This window comes from Mastomys coucha, unplaced genomic scaffold (assembly GCF_008632895.1).
Source record: "Mastomys coucha isolate ucsf_1 unplaced genomic scaffold, UCSF_Mcou_1 pScaffold3, whole genome shotgun sequence".
NCBI classification, from domain to species: domain Eukaryota; kingdom Metazoa; phylum Chordata; class Mammalia; order Rodentia; family Muridae; genus Mastomys; species Mastomys coucha.
In genome coordinates, this window is record NW_022196909.1 from 32,113,583 (window position 1) to 32,132,981 (window position 19,399).

A 19,399-nucleotide genomic window follows, 5' to 3' on the forward strand; every position below is an offset into this window, starting at 1 on the left:
TGTAGACCAGGCTGGCCTCAAACTCAGAAGTCCACCTGCCTCTGCCTCCCAAGTGCTGGGATCAAAGGTGTGCGCCACCACTGCCCAGCTCAGTCAGACACCTTAGAGTAGTGATTCTCAGCCTTCCTAATGTTGTGACCCCTTAATACAGATCCTCATGTTGTGGTGACCCCTCCTCAATAAAGTTATTTTTGTTGCTACTTCATAACTGTAATTTTGTTGCTGTTATGAATCAGAATGTGGATATCTGGTATTCAGATGGTCTCAGGTTACCCACCATGAAAGGGTCATATGATAACTCCCCACCAGGGGCCGTGACCTACAGGTTGAGAAACACTCCCATAGAGGGTTTTCATGCTGTAAACATTCCATTGGGAAACAGAGATTTGACCTGGGGAGAGAAGGGAAGGCTTAATTTATTTTAAGATACTACAGTTAGAGTTGAGAGTTGGTATTAAAAGATGTATTTCATCAAACTCCCCTTTTGTAGACTCTTGTGTAATCCAGGCTGGCTTTCAACTTGGAATCTTCCTATGTTAGCTTCCAGAGTTCTGGGTTGTCAGGTATGCAAACACAGCTGTAAAGTTGAGGTCAGCCTGGGGAGAAAGACTCTGTCTCCCCAAATAAAAAGGCATTTCTTGAAGTAAACTTGATTAAAGAGTCATAAAAACTTAGTGAGGGCATTAGGGATGTGAAGCCAATAGGGACTAAAATGGCTTAAAGGTTTAAAAAGTCTGAGGAGGAAAGTAAAACTAAGAATGAAAGTAAAACCTGTCCAGCTTGACACTGTGATCAGTGATATGGAGAGGGTTAGGGAACCTCGGGATTGTCGGCCACGCTACCTAGAAAAAGCTTTGTGCTTTTAGTAGTAAACAAATACTACATCTGTAAGCAAGGATCAGATAAAAGAGGGAAAAGATTGTTAAGCACACTTAACCAGTAAGTATAAAAAATGATATATTAACAGGCATGCTGGTCATTGCAGTATCAAAAGGAGCTAAGTGATGAACATGTTTTGCTGGAGGGATTGAATACAGGCACGGGTTAACAGCAGCGATGTCTGTGTCTCTTCTGCCAGTCGTGATTTAAAGTCTTGACTTGCAAAAGAAGTAGAAATTTTTACATGAACAGATTTCACATTTATAAAATACAGGCAAATCGTATACATCAGGTTTGTTAGGAGGGCTAAAATAAGATTTGTTAAACAGCTTCTTACCTGCTTAATAAGGTAGCTGTTTGTGTTCAACATGGTATGGTGTGCTTAAGCCTTCTGAGTGGATGCTTGCAGCTCTTTTCCTGCCATTCACATATGGTCATCCCTTCATCTCTGTTTGCTCATTTCCATGTTTTGTCTTCTTTAGAACATGCACCATCATTTCTGTACCCAGCAAGCCCCTCAGCTACCAGTACAACCCATTTTCAGTGTCTAATTATAGAATGTATTTTGTACCATAATCTTTGTTTTCCCTTCTTTCCCACTTCTCAGCAGCAGATTTGGGTAAGATTTTATGATGACTATTCACACACACACACACACACACACACACACACACACACACACACAAAATCACACAATCAGTCACAGCACCACCCCTCCCAAATCAAACTTTACTGTTAATACTTGTTCTCTTTCTAAAATTTGCTAGGCCCACATCTGTAATTTCAGTACTTGAGACTGAGGCAGAAGGAGCTTGAGTTAGAAGATAGACATCGAAACTCTCTTTCTGTCGTTTCATTGTATGGGGAGTCTTTGTGAAGGTAATATCTTGGCCTGGGGAAAGCCTTTAAACATTGGATGTAATAGTTATACTAAATGACCTTTGAAGTTCCTTTCTAGCACTGTGAACTTGCTTAATGTTTAAAAAAAAAAAAAAAAAGCCAGTCATTTCTGACCAACAGTTACTCAATCAAGTTAAAAACCATAAGTGATCTAGTCTGAGAGAAGAAGCATTTTATCTAAAACTGGGCTTATCTCGAGAAGAAACTTGAGTAATGCAGTACTAGATGCAATTGAGAAAGTCTGTCAACCTAGAAAGACTGGATTAAAGAGCATTTACTGAGAGCTTTTTATCCTGTTTTCCTGTGGTTTCTAAATTATATTTGGCTGGAATTAAGCACATTCCCTAAATTTTTATAAGAATCCCCCTTTTCCATTTCCAGTGTGCATCCATGTTAGCATATCAATGGAATTTAGAAGTACTTTTCTAAAATGAAGTACCATCCGGACACTGAGGCTATATGGCATCTATAATCTGCCAAGAATGTACTGTGAACTGACTACTGATGGATTATTGGTTTGGTTAAAATTAGCATCCTTGGGTAGGCATGGCCTGGGGGTTGTCTAGGTGAAACCAAACCAGGAAGCAACTCTTGTGTAGTTCTTGGCATTATCCCATTTCTACTGAAAAATGACAGCTTGCAATATTAGAGCCTAGCTGAAGCCCGGATGATAAAAAATGGATCACAAAAACAAGAGAACCAGCTACTAAGTTTATGTTTCCTTACCTAAATGGTACTTATGTGTGTTGTATTTTAATGTTACTTTTGGTGTGTATTTATTTTTTATCCTCCACCTACTTAATTTTAAATGTCCTGATTTCAATGGCAATTATAAATGATTATTAAGGTCTCATAAGTTTAGGTAAACCATTGATCTCAAAACCAGCAATTCCATGTACAGTGCCATTAAAATTCTTGTGATGACTGCAAAAATGTGCTAACTGTGGATCCATGGAGGCAGGGACAGGTTACTTTGGCTAAAATGGCCTAGAGATGTGTGCTGTTGTGCAGTACTTAGATGAGATGCATAAGTTGCTGCACCAGTTCTATGCTAATTTAAATATTCTATGATTATAATGTCCTCCTTAATTTGTGTTAAGAATTTAAATATTATGAAATATTATGTGAAATTATGCTTGAGGCATTGATTTCCAAAGATTCTGCACCACTACTAGTTGTGTTTGAGAAAGATTTTCTGCTTTTTTTTTTTTAACCAGTCAAAATAGGTGGTCATATTTATTTATTTATTTATTTTGTCTAATGCAAAGTTTTAGTAAAGCTCAACTATATTATTTAAAATTACATTTGTGTATTATAATTTCCAAATTTTTTTATGTAATATTTACTTTAGCCATATAGGATTTTTCAGATGCCACTTCAGCACCTAGGGAGAGGAGAAAGGACAAGAATATGTGGAGCCATGTATATAAGAAAAGGGAAAATCTGGGTTAAAGAATCTGTGATGATAATGTTCACATTCACACAGGTAGCAGGAGCAAGAAAAACAAGAAGCTCTGCTCAAAGATTGACATTCTGAGCAGCCATTTTCTCATACATGGGTTATACATGGGAATAGCTTATATATACACTAGTCTCGTGGAGTGGTGTCAGTAACCGTAACACACACACACACACACACACACACACACACACACACCTGTTTAAGAAACAGCAGCTCTTTTCCCTGCTGGTTTCACCTTGTCATTGTGTCTGTCAATATACAAGGTTCCGCTTTCTTTGAATCATCATGCTTGTTATTTTCCTTTCATTCTGTGTAGTAGCCATACGATAACATGATTTTAATCTGTGTTTCCCTACAATTACTGATAGTGTCTCACTATCTGAATGAGAACCATTCTTTGTTCACGTAAAAGGAAAATTCCTTTTGAGTCAGAAACATGAGATACCCAGCATATCAGTGCTTTCTTAAGGACATGGCTTGCAGCTCTTCTTTTGGTTTTCTTTTCTCTCCTGGTAACATGTGATAGACAAATGTTTTTATTTAATGATGTGCTTTGGATGTCACAGACAAGAAATCATTGCCAAATTCAGTGTCATGAGGATTTTCTGAGTGTATTCTTCAGAGTCTTAGAGCTCTTAATTTAAGTATTTGATCCATTTTGATTTAATTTTAAGAAATAATATTAACTAAGGGAACCAATTATTTTTTAACTTGTTGGGAGCATTGGCAACAGTGATTATTAGTTACAATGAGGCTGAACTGATTATTTGTATTGTAATTTATTTCTGCACTTTCTTTTTATAGCCTTGGTCTATGTGTCTGTCCTTTTGCTAGTTTCATATAATTTAATTAGTTGGGATATCATCTCCATTCCCTACAGCTACATATTTTGTTCAAATGATTGTTTACAAAATAACTATCATAACTATTACTATGTTCTGTCATTGAAATTATATGAATGTTCTAGGTAAATCTTGGTTTCATAACTCCTTATAAGCTGTTAGGCAATAGATTAGACCTTTGTAGAAAACAGATGTTTGAGGTTTGAGCAAAAGGCCAATGGTGGTTGCTGAGCTGTGACATCTGGCCATTTCACTGTCATTGTGAATTTGAAGACTGACAGGACACTGGATTCTCTGTCAGCGTAGAGGAAGGGTGCGTGCTTCATTACACATTCATACTGTAAGTCCTAAACAGTAGTTTATTCCATAGTGCTTGTAAACTACCACATATGTGTGTCTTCTAAGAAATACGATTCTACTAGAAAATGGATGCAAACTGGAGATGTGGTTTTGTGGCACAGCACTTGCTAATGCTCCAGGTCTTGGTTTGATTTTCACAGTGCTGAAAACAAACAAAAGTAAGATGGGGAAGAAAAAGTGAGAGACAGAAATGTTTCCCCATAGAAACAGAAACAAAGAGAAGAAGGGGAAGGAAGTGGAAATTGGCTTATGAAATTTGGGGATATTAAAAAAGGTAGCATCTACTGAATAGGCCAGACTTGAGTTCAAAGGCAGTCTGGAGTCATAAGGACTAGTCTTCCTTGGAAGACCTCTTTCTTAAAACTTTGAGCTTATGTGGAGGGTAAAGCCATTACTCAGAATCTTCTTACTTACAAAAGGCCTCTGTAGAAGCCTGAAGCCTATAGTTGACCAAGTACCTGCATACAATAAATAGCGTAGCAGGGCGCACAAATGATTGTTGCTGGCGCTGTTGACAATCTGTTGTTGTTTGTTTTGTCTTGAGTTATTGAAGGGCAGGTTTCTGTGGCTCCATAGTGAATGCCCTTGTCAGTTTGCGGTCACTTTGTGGTCTTTACTTGTCAAACCCTCTTTCTTCTTCCCCCTTCGCATTGCTGTTGGACCACAGTTCTAAGACAGCTGGCAAAGTAGATGCCTTCAGAGTACTACTGCCTGGTTAATTCTGAATTATCAGCTCACAATAAAGCATTTATATCGCCTGTTAGGTGAGGGAATCTCTTCCATACTAAGTGCTTACTTTACTCACTCTTTGCCTGTGATTGCTAAACCTAGCTATTGGGTAGATGCTATTAATTATAACTGCATAATATGCTTCCATCACATTTGTTCTTAAGTGGGCGTCCTCATAGCCCAGTGATTTATAATTGATGTAAAATAGTAAATCTTTTGTTTTTTAATATTAAGTATGTTCCACATTCTCTCTCAGTGGGAATCAGTAATACATATAAGTCTACTTCTTTGTTAACAGTTTATATTCTCTTTACCATTTGGAGAATAGCCTTTAAAAAAAATTCAGATTGCTGTAATTAATAAAATAAATCCAAATCTAAATTTGTAACATTTCTTCATTTATAATATTCCCGGGATTAAGACATTTTATAGTATATGGACTTCAAACCCACAGTAAGTAAAGCTTCCCAGCTCCACAGAAAGATGACTTTTGTCTCGTTTCAAGGAATTCGTTTCTTGCATACAGCTTGAGGCTCTACTACAGAATGCTGAAGACTGTAGCTGTAACGCCACAGCAGTTGCACTCTGTAGTCTTCAGCCTGCAGTACATACAGTGCCTAGTGTTAGGAGAAAGCTGTCTTAATATTTATTGCATAAGTGTGAACAACCTTGTATTAATTGGTGCCACGTGCCTGGCGTTTGCTACTGTTGGAAAGCATTGTATGATATGGCTGCTATAGAGGACTAAAGTCAGTACATACAATTGTGTGGTTATAGAGTAGAATAAATTACTAGATTTCATTGAGATTTTATTCAAACATGCATATCTAGATATTTTTATAACTATAAAATCTATCTTAGGGAATTTTGATGCCTTGGGATAGACAGGTTAATTCTTAGAGACCTAGGAATTGTTAGTGCAGCAGAGATCTCACCTGTCAGATCCTGGGCAAGGTATGCAGTCATGTCACTAAATCTAATTACTACTAATAACTGCTGTCTTTTTTTTTTTTTTGAATGAGTGAAATTTTTATTAAACGCACTTAAAGATGCATGCTGTACTTTCTAAAAGATTTATTTATTTATTATTTGTGAGTACACTGTAGCTGTCTTCAGACACTCCAGAAGAGGGTGTCAGACCTTGTTACAGATGGTTGTAAGCCAACATGTAGTTGCTGGGATTTGAACTCAGGACCTTTGGAAGGACAGTCAGTGTTCTTAACCACTGAGCCATCTTTCCAGCCCTTGTCTTTCTAATTACTACTAATAACTGCTGTCCTTGTGTGCTGCTGCATCTGAACCCAGGGCTCCTTTCATACTGAGCTCTTGTTTTACCAACATATGTGCATACGCCAGCCCAAGAAGTTAATTTATATAATTTCTTAATTTATAAAGTAGTACACAGTACCTTTTTTCATTATATTGGTGTTCTCTTCTATTTGTTAATATATGCAAAAGCACACATCATGTTCTAAAATTTTTGTGTTAAAGAGAATGTGTATGGCATTTAAATCAGGTTCTAGGAGTGTGTGTCAGGAAATGATTAAGTACAAGGCTGGCCTTGCATGTGTGATGCCCTGGATTTAAGTCCCTGGAGTATAGAAAGAGGGATGGGGCTTGGCCTTTGGTATAGATGTCAACCAGTGGTGTATATGTTTTCAAGATGCCCTTAGGAGTTTGAGACGTGCTCAAAATAAGGCCACAGTTTCATACATAGCTAGTAAAACATTTTATTTCTGCTCATAAATAATGGGTCACATAATTATTAAATTTTACATTCTTCTATTTTACTCAGTGTGTATGTTTTTTTTTTCCAGCCAAGATTCTTCTGTTCTATATACAATCTCACCTTTTTTTTTTTTTTTTTAAATTATGAGCATGAATGTTTGGCCTTCACGTATGTATGTATGTATGTATGTATGCATGCATGCATGCATGTGCACTGCTTGTATGCCAGGTGCCTACAAAAGTCAGAAGAGGCCTTCAGAATCCCTTGAACTGGAGTTATGGATGGCTTTGAACCACCATGTTGAATGCTTAGAATTGAACCCTGGTCCTCTGCAAGAGCAACAAGTGCTCTTAGCTGCTGAGCCATCTCTTCAACCTTTCTGTTGGCTGGGAACAGTGGTTGAAAAGGGTTCTTTCTAGCCAGTAGTTTAGCTCCTGCATGCATGCTTTTTATATTTTCTGTCACGTTTGCTTTTAATTTCCAATGTCAGAGTAATTTTAGCATTACATCACAGCTGAGCGATAAGACTTGCGTGTGTAGAATCCCCGTTTTTGGTCCTTAGCAGCAAAAGGAGTAGTTCTGATCAGTAGATTTGTTTGTTTAGAGGTTGTTCTAAAGCTTTTGTGTCTCCTTTTTCCTTACATGTCTTAAATTTGTACTGCCCAGCATTGGCAACAGTGCCAGGCCCAATTCATGTGTCACATGTAGAACGGTGTAGACATGTTACACTTCCGTTGCAGAATACTGAACTTGGAAGGACAACACATTATCTCCGCATTTCAGACTCACTGTCTTGTCTCCACTCTCAGATGAGCCCTTCATTTCTTCTGGCATCATTTTGTGTGCTTCTGTGAACTTGGATTTCCTTACACAGTTACTCCAGATTATCACTGCTGTCCTAAACTTCCTTCTTCTCCATAGTAAATGACCTTTCTCCTGCTGCACAGAGGAAATTGAGGTTACAACAGGAACCCCCGTAACTTCCTGTTCTTAGACCTATTTTAGTACCTTTTTTTTTTTTTTTTTTTTTTTTGCCTCCTTTGTTTCTTGCCTCAAAGATAAACCCATTTGGTGTCTCTTCACTTTTACAAATATTTCTTGGGTTGTATGAGAGTGAAGGTGGGCCGGGTGAGATTTGTAGATTCAAAGAGCTCTAGTCTGATAGCTCAGCAGGGAAGGAAGGGCAAGAGCCATCAAGCATAATGATCTGAGTTTGACCCCAGGACCAAACTGACCCTTAAGTTGTTCCATGTCATCTAATGCAGGCACACATGAGTAAATATAATAAAGAGTTCTTAAAAACACACCCATGCAAAGTAAATAACTAAAGCCTAAATGGAGCTAGAAATCATCAACTAGAACAGAAACTGGAAAGGCCATAAAGTAAGATCATTCTAAAAATAGAAGACTATAGAAATTAAGAGATGTTAACAGTGATAAGGTATTCAAGTGGAGCTTAACAGCCTACCATAAAGTTTTTGTTTTGACAAGTTTGGATTGGAAGCCTCCAGTGGGTTTTGAGCAGAATTTGAGTGATGTAATTTTCTTTCCCTTAATTTTATTTTATTCTGTTTACGTATGTGAGTGTTGTATCTGGGCATAAGTTTCCACACCAGAAGAGGGCATCATATCCCATGGGACTGCAGTTACAGACAGATGTGAGCTACCATGTGGGTGCTGGGAATTGAATTCAGGACTTGGAAGAGTGGCTCTTGCTCTTAACCGTCAAGCTATGTTTCCATATTTAGCCCATAGTAAGTTCATCTCCCAACAGTGAGTCATTTCATGACCAGTGTTGTTTCATTTGTAGTCATCCTTCATTTTAAAGAATTTAAGATTTAATTTTACTTTTTACTTTGAATGTTTTGCCTGCGTGTATGTATGTATGCCATATGTTTGCCTGGTGCCTTTGGAGGTCAGAAGAGGGCTTCTGGAACTGGAGTTACCAGATGGTCGGTCATAAGCACCATTTGGTGTTGGGAAACAAACTCAGGTCGTCTACAAGAACAAGTACCCTCCAGCTGACACACACACACACACACACACACACCCTCATTGTTTTATTTATTCATTGAGACTAAGTATTATGTATCCCTAGAGTATCTTTGTAATTGACTACAAGCTAAAACTAGCCTTGAACTTATGATCCTCTGAGCCCCTGGATCCCAATTTTAAGTTTTTTTTTTTTTTAATTTTGATGTGTTCCTTTTTTTCTCTTCAGTCCCTCCCATATTACACACCGCACCCACCCCAAAATCCGTGGCCTCTTTTCCTTTTACACACATACATATATACCTATAAACATTTTAAAATAAATAAACACAGCCTGTCTAGTCTGTCTGGTGTTACTGTGTATATGATCTCTGGACTAACTACTTGTGACTCGATAGCCAACTGCGAGATGCTTCCCCACGGAAGACCATTTTCCCCGTTCAGCATTCCATAGTTGTTCATATAGCTCATGTTAGGGCCCCAGGAGTTTGCTCATTCCATGTTAGCATGTTCTGCTGGTGTTGTCATTGTTTAGGTTGTCATCTTGATGAGTCTTCATGGGTGTAGCCTCTCTGACATCTCTAGGAGATAAAATCTCAAACCAAACTTCCGGTTCCTCTGGCTCTTACAATCTTTATGTGTGCTCTTCCTCTCGTGTGTTGTTATAAAGGAAGTCCCATATTCTACGTGTCATCTGTTCTTTTTACATGTGTACACATGAAAATAATAAATAAAATAGCTAATCTCTCATTGTTTGCATTAGTCGGTTTCTCCCTTGTAGTTTTACCATTAAGTGGCTACCCATTTTGGTTGCTTGCTATTTTACAACTCACCCTAAGTGGTGTCAGGTTTCAATTTCTTTTTTTTTTTTCTGTGCTCTGAGCCAAATTCTATACTAAATCTCATGTCTACTATTCGATACTTATTTAGTCATTTATATATTCTGAGTACTACCAAGATAAATTATTGTTCTCATAGAGCTTAAATTTTACAGGAGGCATGATGGATAATGAAAACAGAAAGCAAATATGAAAAAAATTGAGTACTTTTAGAGCCATTAGAGTTGAGAGGTTAGGGCCTCTGCGCCTTTAATCCCAGCGCTTGGGAGGCAGAGGCAGGTGGATCTATGTGAGTTTGAGGCCAACCTGGTCTTCAGAGTAAGCTCCAAGACAGCCAGGGCTACACAGAGAAACCCTGTTTCAAAGAAACCAACCCTCCTTCCAAAAAACAAAATGAAACAAAACAAAAAGAAAGAAAGAAATTGAGGGGGCTGATAAGATGGCGCAGTGGGGAAGAGCACCGACTGCTCTTCAGAAGGTCATGAGTTCAAGTCCCAGCAACCACATGGTCCCGTAATGAGATCTGATGCCTTCTTCTGGTGCGTCTGAAGACAGCTACAGTGTACTTACATATAATAAATAAATAAATCTTAAAAAAAAAGAAAGAAAGAAATTGAGAGGGTGGCACTGATGGTGGAGCACTGCGGAGTCCTGGAGGCAGTGCTGTGAGGGAGAGAGGGCCTAGGATGCACATGGCTGGTGGTGGAGCACTGTGGAGTCCTGGAGGCAGTGCTGTGAACAATGTTGTGAGGGAGAGAGAGGATGCACATGGCTGATCTAAACCATTGCAAAGATGGAGACTATATCAAACTATCTAGCATTAACATTTCTGTATTTTGTTGTTTTTGTGTTGTGGTTTTTTGTTTTAATTTGCTTTTTTTGTTTTTGGATTCTTGTGAATTCTTTATAATGGCACAGCCATCATTTTCCTGTTCAGATTATTACTACCTGAGGATGTTTTAGGTTCCTATCTTCCCTTACTTACCCATCTCCGCCTGTTGCTGTTTGTGGTCTAACCTACAGTTGGCTACACTGTTTAAAGAGCTCCCTGTGTACATTTAATCCATACTTACGTCCTTAAGAGTCCTCAGCACACTCAACTGTGTGATCCTTCCGTGTCTGCATGCTTGTTTCAGTTTGGGAAGCTTTTCCTATGATCCCCCTGCCTCATGCAAAAAGAACTCATTTTTTTCCCCTCGTTTTATAAAAGGGCCACTTTTGTTGGAGAAAAAAAACCAACAACATATCTGAAGAGATAACTTTTCCTGTTGCACCTAACTAGCTCTCTTATCATCCTCACTAAAACATGTGTGAATTGTATCCTAAATGAAATTTTTTGCATTATGTCTCTTCCACTGGACTTGGAATGTTCTTGGTAGGAATGCCGTCTCATATGTGCTGTCAACCCCCTGACATAGTAATCAATTGTGACTAGGTTTCAAAATCCTGTGGGGAAAATATATTGATAGTAAATTTATTAACACAGGCAGAGAGGCCATTTCAAACATAATTAGACAAACTGTCTATCTAATTCAGTCTCTTGTATAGTGGAATATAAGAAGTCAAAGGAGAATGTTTTAAAAGTGACAGACTTGCAACTTTGACAGCCCAAGAGGTTGTGAAAAGAAAGTAAGAAAAGGCACAACTTGAATTATGATTGCATCCTAACATAGTAATCAATGATAATGACTCCTATGAGCATCTGTAAAAACTTAAATTATATTTAGAAACATATTCATGTGTAACTCACATTTATAGAATTACTATAGTTTGAGTAAATTTTAAAACTAACTGTTATTAGAAAATGAGTTTTCCTCTGTGCCAGAGACTGAATGCTTGTCCTTTTAATTGCTAGCATGCATGCCCTCCACCACTAAGGTGCATCCTGAGCCCAAATACCCTTTCTTTCTAGAAAATGGTAGCAAGCATTTTAATGCCTTCAACACTCCCCATTTCTTAAACAAACAACAGAAAGACAGGGTCTCATTGTTGCCCGTGTCTAGCCTGGAATTCAATGTAGACCATGCTGGCTGGCCTCAAAGCTCACATAGCTATTTGCCTGCCTTATGTTCCTGGTGCTAGAATTAAAGTTATACACCACCATGCTTTGCTCTCCCTTAAAAGTAGGAATTCTTACCTATTTTAAACATCACTTTAACAATAGAAAATAAGTGTTGGGTACTATTGTCAAATACACATGCATACTGCCATTCTTAATAGTATTGTGCTGTTAAAGTATTTTGTTACCGTAAAACTACTTTTAGGTTACCTATCCCCCTTTTGTTCCTATGTTCTCTCTTTCTCCCTCCCTCCCCCATCCCCTCTTCCCATGTGTGTTTAGCTCAGTGTGGCTTATTTATCCTGCACCTTCTAAGTACTGGAGTTACAGTTGTGTGCAGGCCTACATTATTGCTGTTTTCATAACAATACATACCTTATGTGTTTGCAGATAGATGTATGTATGTATGTATGTATGTATGTATAAGTATTTTGCCTATATGTATACATGTGCATGTACGACATGCATACCTAATATTCATGCAGGCCAGAAGGCTCCAGATTCTGTGAACCTGGAGTTAAGGTCAATTATGAGCTACCATGTAGGTGCTGGGAATTGAACTCAGGACCTCTGGAAGAACAGCCAGTGCTCATAACTGCTAAGCTATCTCTTCAGCATCCACCCTCCCCTTCATTCTTAAGAAAAGAGGAATGAATGGTATAGTAGTTCTCAGGTGTATGTGTATATGTCTATTCTTACCATAGAAGCATGAATAAAAATGAAACATAGCTCAGAAATCTGTAGTATAGGATTAATTTAGAAGTTATATAAATACATTTTAATTGAATGTTCATTTCATATAAAAACTAGAGTAGAACTTTGAGATTTGTTCTGTAAGAATCAGAAAGTCGTAGATGAAGCTTTATGTGTGTACTGTGTGACGTGGCTAGTAGGCTTTATGTGTGTACTGTGTGACGTGGCTAGTAGGCTTTATGTGTGTACTGTGTGACGTGGCTAGTAGGCTTTCTACTGCTGCAGCAGAGCCCCAGGCCCACGGGACCTGGGCAGGAGAGGGCTCACTTGGCTTCCACTTCCCCAGCACCAAAGGAAGTCAGGACAGGAACTCAGGCAGGGCAGGAACCTGGAGGCAGGAGCTGATGCAGAGGCCACAGAGATGCTGCTTACTGGCTTAGTTCCCCATGGCTTGCTCATCCTGCTTTCTTTTAGAACCCAGGACCACCAGTCCTGGGTTGGCACCATCCACAATGGGCTGAGTCCTCTCCCATCAATCCCTAATTTAAAAAATGCCCTACAAGATTAGCTGTAGCCTGATTTTATGGAGCCATTTTCATCTGAGATTCCCTCCTTTTCGATCACTCTAATGTATGTCAACTTGATATAACCTAGCCACTCTTTGTTAGTTTATACTCAGCAAATTTTAGGAGACTACTTTCATTTTACTTAGGTTGAACTCTGCTGTCCTGGATTGTTTTTCTTTTAAGTCCAAGGTGTTCTTGAATATTTTCAGTTATGACCTTAAAAAGCATTCAAGAGTTCCTCAGCCTAGTTTGAGGAAGCTACAGTTAGTAAATTGTGTTCAGCAGATGGTGTAAGCAGGTGACTCAGCTATGTGCATTACATGTCAAAAAATGGCTTGAAAGTAAATTTCCTTCATTGTTTTCTAGATTTTTAAAATCAGTCACAAGTTTTTAAGACATCAAAAAGAATTGCGTGAATTTAGTAGGAAACATTTTTAATAGCTTTTTTTTTTTTTTTAAAGTCAGGATTTCTCTTTGTGTAGCCCTGGCTGTCTGTGTAGCCCTGGCTGTCCTAGAACTCACTATGGGGACCAGAGTGGAATTGCACTTACAGAGATCCCTGCCTCTGGCTCCCAGAGTGCTGGGATTAAAAGTGTGCGCCAGCACTCCTGGCCTGGCTTTGTTGTTGTTTGATTGTTTAAATAGTACGATTTACCCTGGTAACCTAGGATGGAGAGCGCCTTATTACTAATGATACTACAAATTGTCAAAATGCAGGAGTAGTACAGTTCTTTACATTTTTCTTATCAAAGGATTTCATTTTAAAAATTATCTAAAACAAAAAAACCCTGTGGGTTATTTTTACTTCTTGCCTCCTTCTCCCCCTTTCTTATTTTCAAAACCGGGTGTTGCTATATTGCCCTGGCTAGTCTAAAACTATGTAAGGTAGACTGGCCTCCAGTTCACAGAGATCTGCCTGCCTCTTACCTGTTGGAAGGCACACAGCACACTGCACTGCGCTGCTCTGCGGTGCGCTGCGCTGCTCTGCGGTGCGCTGCGCTGCTCTGCGGTGCGCTGCGCTGCTGCTGGCTTGAAGGACAGGGCACTAAGGCTAGCCAGTTGTTTTTCTAAAGTTGTCGAGGGCGTGATAAATTATGTTTGATAAATTATCATTTTATTTATAAATTAGTAACTTAGAACTTCCCTTACTTTATGAGACCATGTTACTAATAAGCTATTGAAAACACAGCAGTTTTCACACATTTGATTCTCTTGTGTACATGAGTCATTGAAGGAAGGTAGAAAGGCCGCTTTCCAACTGGACACATTGGGGAAAAGTACTTAGTTTATGATTTTCTGTTTAGTAGAACAAATAGTCATTATTGTTATGCTAGGATCAACAGATTAATTTAGCTTAATCTGTTGCACTTAGCTGCATGAGGCCCTAGACTTAATCCTTACTCCACCCCCTGAGAATATCCTCAGTTATGGCTTGGGACACACACTCCCATGTCTCTCCTGCCTTGTGGATTCAGGTTGCCAGGCTGGATGGCAAACACTTTTTACTTGCCAGTCTGTCTGTCTGGTACTTTTGAGTTTTAGAACATTTTTAAAAGTTATTTTTACCTATGTCAAGTAGTGCATATAAAGTGTCAAAGTGGGGCGGCGGTGGTGGCGCCTTTAATCCCAGCATTTAGGAGGCAGAGACAGGCGGATTTCTGAGTTCAAGACCAGCCTGGTCTACAGAGTGAGTTCCAGGACAGCCAGGGCTACACAGAGAAACCCTGTCGTCTCGGGAAAAAAACAAAACAAAACAAAACAAAAAACAAAAAAAGTGTCAAAATGGCAATCTGTAAAGACTGAAAATTGATTTGTGCCATTAGTTACTTATTTTTAATTATATTGAGATAAAAAGCAGTAAAGGTTTGCCACTATATTTAATAACATGAGTTTGATTCCCTGGACCCATCCCCATGATAGAGAGCTCACTCCCTCAGGCTGTCCTCTGACATCCACTTGGGCACACACATACATAAAATGTTTAAAAAATGCAATTTGGTTGCCCATTAAATACATGTGTGTTTTATATTTGTGTGTGTATGTTTGTATATATGTATGTACATAACATTTCTTATGTATAAACATATCACTACTGGCAGATCTCCCCATTCTGCGTGCCTTAGCTTTGTCATGTGTAGAATGGGACAGTGTTGGGTGCTACAGTGGTATATTGAGGATTATTACCATAACCTAGGCAAGTACCTGTTGTATAAAAGTCCTGTGATCAAGTAAACTCTGCTAACAAGTCTTTGGCTTGGAAACTAACTCTTTAAAGTGCTGCATTAACTTTTCTAGTTGGAAAAGTAATAAAGAAAAGAGTACCTTTGTTACCTTTTCAGGCAAAGCGCACTGGGCTGTTGCTGGGTTTTGTTGTTTGCTTGCTTGCTTAGTTTTTTGAGTTAGGGCCTGGCTTTGGCTGATCTGGAACTCACTGCAGAGATCCACCTGCCTCTGTCTCAAGTGCTGGATAGCTGCGTGCATGACCACATCTGGCAGGACAGATGTCTTTAAAAGCCATTGCTAAAGAAGCTTTCTTCTGAAGAAGTATTTTTTTAATTTTTTTTTTAGATTTATTTATTATTATAAATGAGTACACTGTAGCTGTCTTCAGATCCCATTACAGATGGTTGTGAGCCACCATGTGATTGCTGGGATTTGAACTCAGGACCTTCGGAAGAGCAGTCAGTGCTCTTACCCGCTTAGCCATGTCACCAGCCCCTGAAGAAATACTTTCTATTCAAAAATTCTGGCTTATGATAGAAATTATACTAAAGCATTTGCATCTTATTATCTTTTTGTTTAGTTGTTAACATTTTCATTTCATTATGATATGAAATCTGTCTTTTTCATTTTATATTGAGCTTAAAGTTTGGTTTTATATTATTGTCCCCCACCGCTACCCCAGCATCAGCATCATAATGTTTGAGAATGGGATGTTCTTAGTATATAAGTAGAGTCTAAGGTATTGCTGCTTTCTATGTTAGTCCACACAGATTACTAGCTTTGAAGCATTTATCATGACTGCAGTTCCACTGAACACACACTGTGGAGACAGCTTGTAGGTCACAATTGTTTTCCCAAGCTAGAATATCAAAGTTAGCTAAGAGAATTCAAACTATTAATTGAAAAATACTGTAGTTTAATACTTTTTCACTTTAAATGAAGTTTATAGTAACAGGAGTCTTAGAGAATTAGTTTGTCAAATACTTGAATTGTAGCAAAGTTTAAAAAGTAAATACAAATAAAGAGGAAGAATAACAAAATGAATACAGTTTCTTCAGCAATATGTATGTTGTATGTATGTAAAAATCTCCTAATAAAAATAGGAAGCAGGGCTGGCAATTAAGAGAGAGGACTTAGGCTTAACTCCCAGCATCTACATGGCAGCTCACAACCTTCTGTGCTCCTCTCACAAGTGACCCAAAGCTCCCTTCTGGCATCTGCAGGCAGCAGACACATATGTGCAACAGACAATTGGAAGCAGATGTTTCACAGAATTCCCGTTTACTTTGTACAATGTAGGCAATTAAATATAATCTCAAGGAAAGGTGGTGCTGAGTGAGAGACCTCTCAGTGTGGACCACAGTGTCCTTGAACTCAGAGATCCCACTGTCTATAAGTACCCTGGAGAGATACTGGGCTTTTGTTTGTTTTGGTTTTTTGTTTGTTTGTTTGTTTGTTTGTTTGTTTTTGGTCAGGCTCTTACTCAGTCCCGGGCTTGCCTAGAGTTCACTGTAAGCCAGGCTGTTTTAGAACTTGATGCACTTTCTCTCATCTGTGTTTCCTCAGTACTTGGAGTGCGTGGATGAGCAACCACAATAGGCCTGAGTTCGCCAAGTTAGGAAAACACCCTTTCACTGTGATTTGGTACATTAACAACCCTGCTTCCAGATTTTGTCTCTGCCTTGAGCCCCCTTTCTTATTGCTGTGATATAATACCCTGGTAAAACTAACTTAAGAGGAAAGAGATTGTTCTTGCCCACATTTCATGGCAAGGAAGCTGAAGTCAAAGCTCCTCACATCACATTGCTAATCAGGAATAGTGAACAATGAATGTACATTCCTCCTCCATTCACCTCCACTTAAAGACTCCAAGATCCCCTGTTGTATGGTGCAAATTTCCCTCTCATATTACTGCACTTAAGATAATTGTCCCCAGGGATGCCTAGAGGCCACTCTCCAGGTAAGTCATCTGTCAAGGTGACAACAGGAACTTTTAGAGTTCCTAGTAAAGGAAATACTGCCAAATTGAACTTTCCTGTTTGTCATTTGCTAAGGGTTATAACTGACATTAAACTGGATGGAGCTTATAGAACAGGAGTGGTAATCAAGAGCGCTATTCCTTCATACCTGAGTGACTTGCTTTTGGAAAAATTAAATGTATATTACATTGGCAAAAATAAAAATCTTTTTTGCATAGGTAGTTATAGTTCATGTCTTTAAAAGGTATGAAAAGTGTTGTAGGTTTTTAAAAGTATTATGTGGGGTGTCTGTGTGTGTGTCTACCTGTTCGTCTGCCTGCCTGCCTGCCTGCCTGCCTGCGTGTCTGTCTGTCTGTCTGTCTGTCTGTCTGTCGTACCTTATGCTCAGAAGAGGTCTTAGAACTCCCTGGCACTGGAGTTAACAGGCAATTGCAAGCTGCTGGTACTGCAAGTTAGTGGTACGAATCGGACCTGGGTTTGTGTGAGCAGCAAGTGTCCTTGAGTGCTGAGCCAGCTCGCCAGCTTTCCTTTTCCCTTCCTTTCCTCATGCTCACTATAGAGACCAAGTTGGCTTGGCCCTTGAGCCTGTCCTCCTGCTTCAGCCCTTTAAGTGCTAAATTTGAAGGTGGTTACTGTACCTGGCACCTGCTTGTTTCTGACTGGGTCTCTCTTAGATAGTTCTGTCTTGCTTTAAACTTTCTAACCTTTTGCCTCCTCGTTGGTATTGGAATTTCATGTGCACACCAAAAAAAAAAATCGTATCATTACTTTATAAAGCCTTACAATAACCTATTAAGGCATGTGGCAGATTTTAGTAACTGCCTTACAGATGAGGGGACTGACTAGCAGAAATTCAGACAGTCTTAGTAAAGAGATTTACAAAACCAAGTTTTATTGTTTGGTGTCACTTTTGAATATGGTAGTAGTTGTCAAGGATCAGTTCTCACTACTAAATAGTTTCTTATTCTATATTGTTATAGTTGCTAAGAAAACTAATTTATGAGCTTATGCTTTTATATTAAGGAATTTCCTAATGTGCTTAGAATGTAGAAAACAGTAAGTTATAGCACTATCGTTACCAAAGTGTGATGAGGCCTGCTTTCTTTGTTTATACTTTTAGGACGACATAGACAGCCTAAAGCCCGTACTCAGGGACAACCCACAGCTGCACGCAGAAGTGAAAGTCTGGGTTAAGGAGCAGAAGGTTCAGGAAATTTTTATGCAAGGTATATATTTTGAAATTCCACATCATTTTCTAAAACTAAGCCAACGTTTTTTGATTGCTGTTTTATCCAATCTAATAGTTTTAATTGCATGTAGTCTGCCAGAAAATATTTGGCAATCTGTAAATATACATTTTGATAAAGTTGATAATTTTACTGATATAATGTACATGGAATCATAACTCCACAGTTGTTTATAATTTTACTGATTTAATGTACATGGAATTACAGCTCCACAGCTGCTTGATAGGGAAATTTCCGTAATGTAGACTGTCCAAGGTATGTTCTTCCTGGAAAAAGAAGCCTTGTTTGCAATGGAGGGTTACCCACAGTCATAATTGATGTCCTTTCAAGCGGCAGCTGGTATCCGATAAGTGTCCCTGTACTTTCTACAGCAGTTACCATGACACTAGCTTCAATTCTGTTTCCTTTGTTTAGTTAGTTACAGGGTTGTCTAGAACATGTGATTTTCAAATCAGACCGGCTTTATAATTCCAAGTAATTTGTTTTAATAGCAGTAAAATCATATGGTAAATATAAGATTTTTGTGAAGTTGAATTGAAACTAAGACATATGACTTAAACTGTATGCTGTTGAATGCAAAGAATCCAATTTTGTTAAGTTTGTTAATTTATCTCAGTCTTTGAAATTCATGTTTTTAATTCCATCACTTCAGAAGGAGTTTAAGGCCAGCCTGGTCTTACAAGTTGAGTTCCAGGATAGCCAGCACTACACAGTGAGACCCTACTATCTCAAAAAACAAAAATGAGACAAAACCATTCGTGTCATTAAGTATTAGTAAGCTGCGATCTTGAAGATGTAACTTCTGTTTTATGTGTTAATGTACAACAGCAGATCATCTAGGTATTAAACAATTCTTAATAAATAAACAAATAAATAAATAAATTGGACTTGCTGCAACTT

The 19,399-nt window shown here is 38.6% G+C and overlaps 1 protein-coding gene across 11 annotated transcripts in view; it reads left to right on the forward strand.

The window, feature by feature from the left end:
* Jmjd1c (jumonji domain containing 1C) overlaps positions 1 to 19,399 on the forward strand; it is a 166,639-nt gene that overhangs the window by 103,566 nt on the left and 43,674 nt on the right. For 10 of the 11 annotated variants that reach the window (XM_031348636.1, XM_031348641.1, XM_031348632.1 and 7 more), the window contains one exon: positions 18,373 to 18,478. The exons of the other annotated variant lie outside the window; for it this stretch is intronic. In XM_031348636.1, the coding sequence (XP_031204496.1) occupies positions 18,472 to 18,478 (7 nt within the window). In that variant the 5' untranslated portion in view covers positions 18,373 to 18,471. Of the gene's footprint in view, positions 1 to 18,372; positions 18,479 to 19,399 lie in introns of those variants that run through there. 11 annotated transcript variants of the gene reach the window in all.